Source organism: Hemiscyllium ocellatum (assembly GCF_020745735.1).
Source record: "Hemiscyllium ocellatum isolate sHemOce1 chromosome 41 unlocalized genomic scaffold, sHemOce1.pat.X.cur. SUPER_41_unloc_9, whole genome shotgun sequence".
Classification (NCBI taxonomy): domain Eukaryota; kingdom Metazoa; phylum Chordata; class Chondrichthyes; order Orectolobiformes; family Hemiscylliidae; genus Hemiscyllium; species Hemiscyllium ocellatum.
In genome coordinates, this window is record NW_026867579.1 from 148,522 (window position 1) to 159,661 (window position 11,140).

The following is an 11,140-nucleotide window of genomic DNA, read 5'->3' on the forward strand; positions in this document are numbered from 1 at the left end:
TGTTAGATACACTGTCCTTTCCCCCCCTCTCTCTCTGGGACCGGGGTGTGTTAGATACACTGTCCTTTCCCCCCCCTCTCTCTCTGGGACCGGGGTGTGTTAGATACACTGTCCTTTCCCCCCTCTCTCTCTGGGACCGGGGTGTGTTAGATACACTGTCCTTTCCCCCTCTCTCTGGGACCGGGGTGTGTTAGATACACTGTCCTTTCCCCCTCTCTCTCTCTGGGACCGGGGTGTGTTAGCCACACTGTCCTTTCCCCCCTCTCTCTCTGGGACCGGGGTGTGTTAGATACATTGTCCTTTCCCCCCTCTCTCTCTGGGACCGGGGTGTGTTAGATACACTGTCCTTTCCCCCCCCCCCCCTCTCTCTGGGACCGGGGTGTGTTAGATACATTGTCCTTTCCCCCCCTCTCTCTCTCTCTCTGGGACCGGGGTGTGTTAGATACACTGTCCTTTCCCCCCCCGTCTCTCTCTGGGACCGGGGTGTGTTAGATACACTGTCCTTTTCCCCCCCCCCCTCTCTCTCTGGGACCGGGGTGTGTTAGATACACTGTCCTTTCCCCCTCTCTCTCTCTGGGACCGGGGTGTGTTAGATACACTGTCCTTTCCCCCCTCTCTCTCTGGGACCGGGGTGTGTTAGATACACTGTCCTTTCCCCCCCCCCTCTCTCTGGGACCGGGGTGTGTTAGATACACTGTCCTTTTCCCCCCCCCTCTCTCTCTGGGACCGGGATGTGTTAGATACACTGTCCTTTCCCCCCCCCCTCTCTCTCTCTGGGACCGGGGTGTGTTAGATACACTGTCCTTTCCCCCTCTCTCTCTCTGGGACCGGGGTGTGTTAGATGCACTGTCCTTTTCCCCCCCCCCTCTCTCTCTCTCTCTGGGACCGGGGTGTGTTAGCTACACTGTCCTTTCCCCCCTCTCTCTCTGGGACCGGGGTGTGTTAGATACACTGTCCTTTTCCCCCCCCCCTCTCTCTCTGGGACCGGGGTGTGTTAGATACACTGTCCTTTCCCCCCCCCCCCCCTCTCTCTCTCTCTGGGACCGGGGTGTGTTAGATACACTGTCCTTTCCCCCCCCCCCCCCCTCTCTGGGACCGGGGTGTGTTAGATACACTGTCCTTTCCCCCCTCTCTCTCTCTGGGACCGGGGTGTGTTAGATACATTGTCCTTTCCCCCCCCTCTCTCTCTGGGACCGGGGTGTGTTAGATACACTGTCCTTTCCCCTCTCTCTCTCTCTCTCTCTCTGGGACCGGGGTGTGTTAGATACACTGTCATTTCCCCCCCTCTCTCTCTGGGACCGGGGTGTGTTAGACACACTGTCCTTTCCCCCCCTCTCTCTCTGGGACCGGGGTGTGTTAGATACACTGTCCTTTCCCCCTCTCTCTCTCTGGGACCGGGGTGTGTTAGATACACTGTCCTTTCCCCCCCTCTCTCTCTGGGACCGGGGTGTGTTAGATACACTGTCCTTTCCCCCCCTCTCTCTCTGGGACCGGGGTGTGTTAGATACACTGTCCTTTCCCCCCCCTCTCTCTCTGGGACCGGGGTGTGTTAGATACACTGTCCTTTCCCCCTTCTCTCTCTGGGACCGGGGTGTGTTAGATACACTGTCCTTTCCCCCTCTCTCTCTCTGGGACCGGGGTGTGTTAGATACACTGTCCTTTCCCCCCCTCTCTCTCTGGGACCGGGGTGTGTTAGATACACTGTCCTTTCCCCCCTCTCTCTCTGGGACCGGGTGTGTTAGATACACTGTCCTTTCCCCCCTCTCTCTCTCTCTGGGACCGGGGTGTGTTAGATACACTGTCCTTTCCCCCCTCTCTCTCTGGGACCGGGGTGTGTTAGATACACTGCCCTTTCCCCCCTCTCTCTCTCTCTGGGACCGGGGTGTGTTAGATACACTGTCCTTTCCCCCCTCTCTCTCTCTCTCTCTGGGACTGGTCTCTGTGTGATGGCCCTGTTCTCCCTCCAGGCTGTAGAAGCTGCCCAGCTTGCTGAGGACCTGAAAGTGCAACTTGAACACACCCAGGCCAAACTCAAGGAGATCCAGTCTGCCATGTCGGACAACTGTTTCGCCAAAGAGAAGGAATCCTTCAACCTGAAACGTGCACAGGTACGTGACGGTCAGCTCCTCATCGCCACGCCACGGCCCGACCCGATTCCAGTCTGTCACTCCCTCCCGGGGAGCTGTTATTCTGTATATAAACCACCCCGAACCCCTCGATTAGATTCCAGTCTGTCACTCCCTCCCGGGGAGCTGTTATTCTGTATATAAACCCCCCTGAACCCCATGATTTGATTCCAGTCTGTAACTCCCTCCCCGGGTATATGTTATTCTGTATATAAACCACCCCGAACCCCTCGATTAGATTCCAGTCTGTAACTCCCTCCCGGGGAGCTGTTATTCTGTATATAAACCACCTGAACCCCATGATTAGATTCCAGTCTGTAACTCCCTCCTGGGTATCTGTTATTCTGTATATAAACCACCCCGAACCCCTCGATTAGATTCCAGTCTGTAACTCCCTCCCGGGTATCTGTTATTCTGTATATAAACCACCCCGAACCCCTCGATTAGATTCCAGTCTGTAACTCCCTCCCGGGTATCTGTTATTCTGTATATAAACCACCCTGAACCCCTCGATTAGATTCCAGTCTGTAACTCCCTCCCGGGGAGCTGTTATTCTGTATATAAACCACCCCAAACCCCTCGATTAGATTCCAGTCTGTAACTCCCTCCCGGGGAGCTGTTATTCTGTATATAAACCCCCCTGAACCCCATGATTAGATTCCAGTCTGTAACTCCCTCCCAGGGAGCTGTTATTCTGTATATAAACCACCCTGAACCCCTCGATTAGATTCCAGTCTGTAACTCCCTCCCCGGGGAGCTGTTATTCTGTATATAAACCACCCCGAGCCCCTCGATTAGATTCCAATCTGACCCTCGCGCTTTCTGTCCCTCTCTCCCTCCCTCTCTCTCTCCCCCTCCCTTTGTCTCTCTCTCTCCCCCCTCCCCCCCCGTCTCTCTCTCTCCCCCCTCTGTCTCTCTCTCTCTCCCCCCCTCCCCCCTTCTCCGTCTCTCTCTCTCTCCCCCCCCCGTCTCTCTCCCCCTCTCCATCTCTCTCTCTCTCTCTCCCCCTTCTCCGTCTCTCTCTCTCTCTCTTCCCCCCCTCCGTCTCTCTCCCCCTTCTCCGTCTCTCTCTCTCCCCCCCTGTCCCTCCCTCTCCCCCCCCCCCCGTCTCTCCCCCCCCGTCCCTCCCTCTCTCCCCCCCCCCCCCCCCCCCCTCCCCCGCCCCTGTTGGTACAGGAGGACCTTTCCAGACTGAGACGGAAGTTGGAGAAGCAAAAGAAGGTTGAAGTGTTCTCTGACGCTGACGAGATTCTGATGGAGGAGATTAAGGAGTACAAGGTGAGCCTGGGGACTCCGGCTGGGTGCCAGCACTGTAGGCCTCCCCAGAGGGAAGGTTAGCTCATGGCCTCTCCCTGGAAGCTCCCCAGGATGGGACACAGGAATCGTGGGCTTTGGGCTTGGAGATGGTGGAGCCTGGGACATGCTCCACCCCTGCCCCATCCTCGGATGGGGTTAGTCTCAAATGAAGGGGGTGTGACTCAGCTGGGAGGCATGTGTCCACACAATGGTGGTAGGCCGAGATTGAAGCCTGAGGCCTCTGGTATGCTTCCCTTTATGGGTCAGAGTATTGAGTACAGGAGTTGGGAGGGTCATGTTGTGGCTGTATTGGTGAGGGCACCTTTGGAATATTGTGTGTGATTCCCGTCTCCCCGCGACAGGAAGGATGTCGGGAAAGGGTTCGGAAAAGATTTACCAGGATGTTGGAGGGTCTGAGCTACAGGGAGAGGCTGGGGCTGTTTTCCCTGGAGCGTCGGAGGCTGAGGGGGTGACCTTCTAGAGGTTTATAACATCATGAGGGGGACATGAAGAGGGTAAATAGACAAGGTCTTTTCCCCCTGGGGTGGGGGTGAGGGAGAGTCCAGAGCTCGAGGGGGAGAGGGGAAAGGTTGAAAAGGGGTAACTTTTCCCCCCCAGAGGGTGGTGCATGTGTGGGACGAGCTGCCAGAGGAAGGGGTGGGGGCTGGGGGCAATGCCAACATTGAAAAGGGGGATGGGGAGGGGAAGAGGAAGGGTTTAGAGGGAGAGGGGCCAAGGGCTGGCAAACGGGGAACTGGGTTAGGTTAGGGATATCCGGGTCAGCACGGACTGGGGTGTGTGTGTGTGTCTGTTTTCCACACCCCCCCCCCCACACCCTGTGCTGTGTATCTCTCTGACTGACCTCGCCCCCCTCCTCTCTCTCTCTCTCCACCTCCCCCTCCAAGGCCAAGCTGACCTGCCCGTGCTGTAATACCCGAAAGAAGGACGCGGTGCTGACCAAGTGCTTCCACGTTTTCTGTTTTGACTGCGTGAAGACCCGTTACGACACGCGCCAACGCAAGTGCCCCAAGTGTAACGCTGCCTTTGGAGCCAATGACTTCCACCGTATCTACATCAGCTGAAAGGGCACAGGGGGTGACGGGAGCTGGGGGACTCTGCTGACGGGTTTTGGGGGGGGGAAGGGGGGGTGGTATGGGGGAGATGGCATGCTGTCCCCCCTCGCGGGCACACTCTCTCCCCTCGCACGCAGACACACTCTCTCCCCTCGCACACAGACACACCTCTCCCCCTCGCACACAGACACACCCTCCCCCTCGCACACAGACACACTCTCCCCCTCGCACACAGACACACTCTCTCCCCTCGCGCACAGAGACACTCTTCCCCCTCACACACACACACACTCTCCCCCCTCACGCGCACACACATTCTCCCCCTCACACACAGACACACACTCTCCCCCTCGCACACAGACACACTCTCTCCCCCTCGCGCACACAAACTCTTTCCCCTCGCGCACACTCTCTCCCCCCTCGCGCACGGACACTCTCTCCCCCCTCGTGCACGGACACTCTCTTCCCCCCTCGCGCACGGACACTCTCTCCCCCTCGCACACAGACACACTCTCCCCCTCGCACACAGACACACTCTCCCCCCTCTCGTGCGCACACATTCTCCCCCTCACACACACACTCTCCCCCTTGCGCACAGACACACTCTCCCCCTCGCACACAGACACACTCTCCCCCCTCTCGTGCGCACACATTCTCCCCCTCACACACACACTCTCCCCCCTCGCGCACAGACACACTCTCTCCCCCCTCGCGCACAGACACACTCTTTCCCCTCGCACACACTCTCCCCCTCACACACAGACACACTCTCCCCCTCACACACAGACACACACTCTCCCCCCTCGCGCACAGACACACTCTCTCCCCCCTCGCGCACAGACACACTCTTTCCCCTCGCACACACTCTCCCCCTCACACACAGACACACTCTCCCCCCTCGCGCACAGACACACACTCTCCCCCCTCGCGCACAGACACACTCTCTCCCCCCTCGCGCACAGACACTCTTTCCCCTCGCACACACACTCCCCCTCACACACAGACACACTCTCCCCCTCACACACAGACACACTCTCCCCCATCTCGCGCACACACATTCTCCCCCTCACACACACACTCTCCCCCCTCGCGCACAGACACACTCTCTCCCCCTCGGGCACACACGCTCCCCCACACTCACACAAACTCCCCCTCACACGCACACAAGTGCTCTCCCCTCCCCCTCACACACACGCTCTCCCCCTCCTCCTCACACACACGCTCTCCCCCTCCTCCTCACACGCACACACACGCGCTCTGCCCCTCACTCTCACACACCCTCACACACAAACATTCTCTCCCCCCTCACGCACACTTTCTCATTCTCCTTTTCCTCTCCCTTAGTCCCTCACTCTCCTCTCCTCCTCTTCCTTCTCCTCTCTATCACTCTGCACACACTCCTCCCTTTAATCACTCCCTCATTCCGTGTCTTTTGCTTCCTCTCCATCACCCCCTCTCTCTTCTCCTTGTCTTTGTCACCTCTCTCCTCTCCCCTCTGTTGCCCCCCCTCCACCATGCCCTTGTCTCTGTCTCCTCTCACACTCTCTCCTCTTATCCAATACCCTCAGCACCACACTGACTCACTCTGTCTCTCTCTCTCTCACAAATGCGCACACACCACACCCCCTCTTGCATTCCACAGTCTCTTCACCGCTCACCTCGTCCCGCCATTCCAAACACTCTTCTCACCTCCCCCCACCTCTCTCTTCCCCCCCTCTCTTTCTTCCCCCCTCTCTCTCTCTCTCTCTCTCTCTCTCCCTCCCTCTCTTTCTCTCCACCCCTCTCTCCTTCCCTCTCCTCTCTCTCTGCCCCCCTCCCTCCCCCCCGCGCCCTCTCTCCCCCCCCAGTCTCTCTCTCTCCCCTCTCTCTCTTTCCCCCTTCCTCCCTCTCTCTCTCTCTATCCCCCTCCCTCCCTCTTTCTCCCCCCACCCTTGAAACACCAGCGGCTTGCTGCTAGATCATCTGGGATTTTATTTCTGTGACAAACTACGCTAGGCTGGAGCCTCAGTGGGAGGGGGGGGGTGGGTGTGGCCATGCGATGTGGGAGATAGCGGCACATCCGCGATCCTTTTTGGGAGGGGTAGTGGAGGTGGCCAGTGGCTGTCCGTTGTGGGGAGGGAAAGGATGGGGGCCATGTTGTCTGTTGGCATGTCGGGAGGGAGAGTGGTGTGGTGGCTATGTCATCTGTTGGGCGATGGCAGCGGCAGCCATGTTGCGTGTCAGTGGGCCGGGGAACAGTAGTGGCCATGTTGCGTGTGGAGGGGGAGCAGTGGTGGCCATGTTGCGTGTGGAGGGGGAGCAGTGGCGGCCATGTTGCGTGTGGAAGAAGGGCAGTGGCGGCCATGTTGCTTGTGGAGGGAGGGCAGTGGCGGCCATGTTGCGTGCGGAGGAAGGGCAGTGGCGGCCATGTTGCTTGTGGAGGAAGGGCAGTGGCAGCCATGTTGCTTGTGGAGGGAGGGCAGTTGCAGCCATGTTGCGTGTGGAGGAGGCCATGGCCAATTTAGGTCATGTTTGTTCCTGCTGTCTCCTCACTGCGCCCCCCCACATCGAGAAGAGATGGTGTTGCAGTTTGGGACGAAGACCTGATGAATTTGGGTGGGGAGGGAGGGTTCGGGAATGACAATGGGAACCGTTTTAGTGTTTAATTTATTGTTCTGTTTCATGTTTTGTTCTGATCGGGTCGAGGGTGCGAAGGCGAGCGCTCTGCGTCAGTCTCTGCTGTTTCTACGTTCCTGTGTTGACTGCCTGAATAAATGGGACAGCTGCCACTGCCTGCGTCTCTCGGTCCTTTACGACCTCCTCTCTTCCCCCTCCCGCCCCCCCCCACCGTCCCTCCCCGCATCTTGGGATCCCACAAACCCAGGACCAGAAGAGACCTACTGCGCTGTGACTTATAACTGTGGCTCTTTCCCAGCCCCGAACGTGAAGAGATTTGTCCCCCAAATAAAACTCTGAGCGCTGTCCGAGGTGACCAAGGGGTGCTGACCGAGTGGGCCAAGGGCTCGCAGAGTTTAGTTTGGACAAACGCGAGGTGTCCTGTTACAGCACGGATCTCATGGGGTGTTCAGCCGAGATTTACCAGGATGGGGAGGCTGGAGCTACAGGGAGAGGCTGGGGCTGTTTCCCCTGGAGCACGGGAGGTTGAGGGGTGACCTTATATAGCTGCTTAAAACCCGTACGATATAGAACAGTCCAGCGCAGAACAGGCCCTTCAGCCCTCCATGTTGTGAACTGATCTAAGCCCATCCCCCTACACCATCCCAACATCATCCATGTGCTTATCCAAGGATTGTAGAAATGTGACTGAGTTGACTACATTGGCAGGTAGTGCGTTCCACGCCCTTCGTAAAGAACTATCTCTGACATCTATCACCCCACCCCCCTGTTTGTAGTTAGTCCCCTTGTACATCATCCTAGGAAAACGACTTTCACTGTCTACCCTATCTAATCCTCTGATCATCTTGTGTGTCTATCAAATCCCCTCTTAGCCTCCTTCTTTCCAATGGGAACAGACCCAAGTCTCTCAGCCTTTCCTCGTAACACCTTCCCTCCAGACCAGGCCACACCCTGGTTGAATCTCCTCTGCACCTTTTCCAATGCGCCCACATCCTCCCTGTAATGGGGGCGACCAGAACTGCACACAATATTCCAAGTGTGGCCGCACCAGCGTTTTTTGTGTAGTTGCAGCATGATCTTGTGGCTCCGGAACTCAATCCCTCCATGAATAAAACCGAACACACCGCATGTCGCCTTAACAGCGCTATCCACCCGGCTGGCAACTTTCAGGGATCTATGTACATGGACTCCAAGATCCCTCTGCACATCCACACTGCCAAGGATCTTTCCATTGACCCAGTACTCTGCCTTCAGCATTGAAAAGATATGTGGTCACGTACGTGAATAGCAAGGGTTTGGAGGCATTTGGGGCAATTGCAGATTAACGGGACTAGTTTAGCCTGGGAAACTTGGTCAGCAGGAATGAGTCGGACTGAAGGGTCTGTTTCTGTGCTGTGCCACACGACAAACTAAAGACAGACACAATCTAATCACCGTTCCCTTGACATTCAATGGTCACTAAATCCTCCCTCCCCCCACTATCAACATCCTGGGGGTTCCCATTGAGCAGAAACCGACCCGGATCCGACCCCATATCAATCCTGTGACTACCAGAGCAGGGTCAGAGGCTGGGAACCTGGCAGCGAGTAACTCCCCCTCCTGATTCCTGTCCGCCCTCCCAAAGCCCTGCCCCACCATCGCTGAGTCGGGGGTGTGGGGGAATACTCCCCACTGTCCGGGACAAAACATCCCCTCCCCTCCCACCGACGCTCAGTAGCAGTAGGGTGTCCCGTCTCCAAGACCCACGACAGAAACTCACCAACCAGCACCTTGCAAACCCCACAGGCTGCTTCCATCTGGAAGGATAGGGGGCAGCAGATTCGGGGGAACACCAGCACCCCTGCAAGTTCCCCTCCGAGCCCCTCACCGTCCTCCACTCCAGACTCTCCCACACGAGGGGAAACTACCTCTCCTCCCCTCCATTACAGCCCTCCCTGCGAATCAGCACCTTCTCAACTCCAGACGGGTTTTTCCTGAGGAACCTGACGGCCAGTCAGATTAATTCCAGATGTCCAACGGAACCCAAATTCTACCGACCGCTCCCCAGGACGTTTACCTGGCTCTCCCCATATCGCTGTCGGAACCGAATGGTGGCGCAGGGCTTTGAGGGGGTCTGACCTTTTTATCACCGGGTCCCACTGCTCAGGGAAAGCTGGGTTCGGTGTGTTACGCACCAGGCCAGACCCCCCCCCCCCCCCCCCGTGTCAAAACATTTCGAAGATAGCAGCCCACACCCTAACCTTGTTGGGTTTGAGCAGATATTCCAGGAGCATCTCATTTAGAGAAGTGCAAGGAAAGGCAATCCAGGGCAGGCCGTATACACTTAATGGTCAGGTCCTGGTGCTGAATGAAGAGACCTTGGAGTGCAGGTTCATAGCTCCTTGAAAGTGGAGTCGCAGGTGGATAGGATAGTGAAGGCAGCGTTTGGTATGCTTTCCTTTATGGGTCAGAGTATTGAGTACAGGACTTGGGGGGGGTCATGTTGCGGCTGTACAGGATACTGGTGGAATATTACATGCAATTCTGGTCTCCTTCCTAACGGAAGGATGTTGTGAAACTTGACAGGGTTCAGAAAAGATCTACGCGGATGTTGCCAGGGTCGGACGGTTCGAGATACAGGGAGAGGCTGAACAGGCTGGAGCTGGAGGTTTATAAAATCATGAGGGACGCGGATAGGATAAATAGACAAGATCTGTTCCCTGGGGGAGTTCAGAACTAGAGGGGCATAGGTTTAGGGTGAGAGGGGAAAGATACAAGAGGCCCAAGGGGCAACTTTTTCACACAGAGGGTGGTACATGGATGGAGGAAGTGGTGGGGGCTGGTACAGAGATCTAGATGGAGGACATGGATAGTACATGCGTGTGTTCGTCAGCGTCGGGAATCCAGAGTTGCTCCCCAATGCAGTAACAGCCCCATTATGCCAAACAATTCTCCTCCCGCATGCCTGCACATGATCCACCGCAGGATGTGAGCTGAGTTTTTAACTTCTCAAACGTTGCGACAGCCTCTACACTCAGGCTGTACGTTCCTTATTTCCATTGGGGGGTGGGGGCTGTAGGAATACCCCTTCCACCCACAGACACCCCAGCATCAGCAGTTGTTACTCTGACTACCTGAGGGCACAGCCCCAGAGAGAAGGAGGGATTTCTCTGGCTGGAGGGTGGTGAATGTGTCGCAGAGAGAAGGCCACAGAGACTGTATCGTTGAGTGTCTCTGAGTCAGAAGGAGACCGCCTCGTGCTCAGGAAGGATAACCTTTAACCTGTGCCCTCTTGTAGTTGGACCTTGCCTCCCGAGGGTAGGACAGATATGTCTCTGCCAGCTCACCCTCTCCAAAGTCCGCAGATCTCCATCTTTCAAAACTGACCAGTGTCCATCCAATCTTTCCTCGTGCCTCAATCTCTCTGGGCCACGCAGCACCCTGCGCGTCATGTGGCCCCACTGAAGTTCTCTGCCCGACTTCAATGTTAGATCCTCCGGCCAACCAAGGCAGGACTTTGCCCACCGCCATGTGGGCACATCCGGTGAACTCGCTGCTGAGATTCCGGTGTGTGTGTCAACGTTCCTGAGGGTTCTCCCGTTTATTGGACAATCCTGGAACATACATATCGTATCAGCGATGGAAATCCGGAGCAGCTTGGCAAGGAGGGCTGAGGTCACAGGGGATAGAGGGTGGGTGTTACAACACAGAGTAAACCCTCCTGCTTAATTTAAAACAAGCACCACAGAAGATTTATCCTGGGCAGGAATCAGTAAAAATTCAAGAACCAGGGAAAAATTAACAATTTTATTTCTTAAAGTATGAGAATAATTAGTTAACCATTATTTACAATTTCTTTCTCCAACCTTTTACCTTCCCTTCTATAATACTAGTCCGATAAAACTTCCAATTAAGATTTACAAAACACCACCACTTATATCAAAACCAGTGGTTCTTGTCTTCGTATCTTCCACTGTCGTCTTTTCTCCTTGTTAGGAATCTATGTCACAGGTTACGTATTGAAAAGGGACTTTTTGAGAGAGGTTTTTT

General features: G+C 56.1%; 1 protein-coding gene across 1 annotated transcript in view; it reads left to right on the plus strand.

Annotated features, from left to right (window-relative positions):
- Positions 1-7,263, plus strand: part of LOC132808893 (E3 ubiquitin-protein ligase BRE1B-like) — a 40,812-nt gene extending 33,549 nt beyond the window's left edge. The window contains exons 14-16 of the mRNA XM_060822308.1: positions 1,968-2,108; positions 3,303-3,404; positions 4,328-7,263. Coding sequence (XP_060678291.1) covers positions 1,968-2,108; positions 3,303-3,404; positions 4,328-4,504 — 420 coding nt within the window. The 3' untranslated portion in view covers positions 4,505-7,263. The remainder of the gene's footprint in view (positions 1-1,967; positions 2,109-3,302; positions 3,405-4,327) is intronic.
- Positions 7,264-11,140: the final 3,877 nt, after the last annotated feature.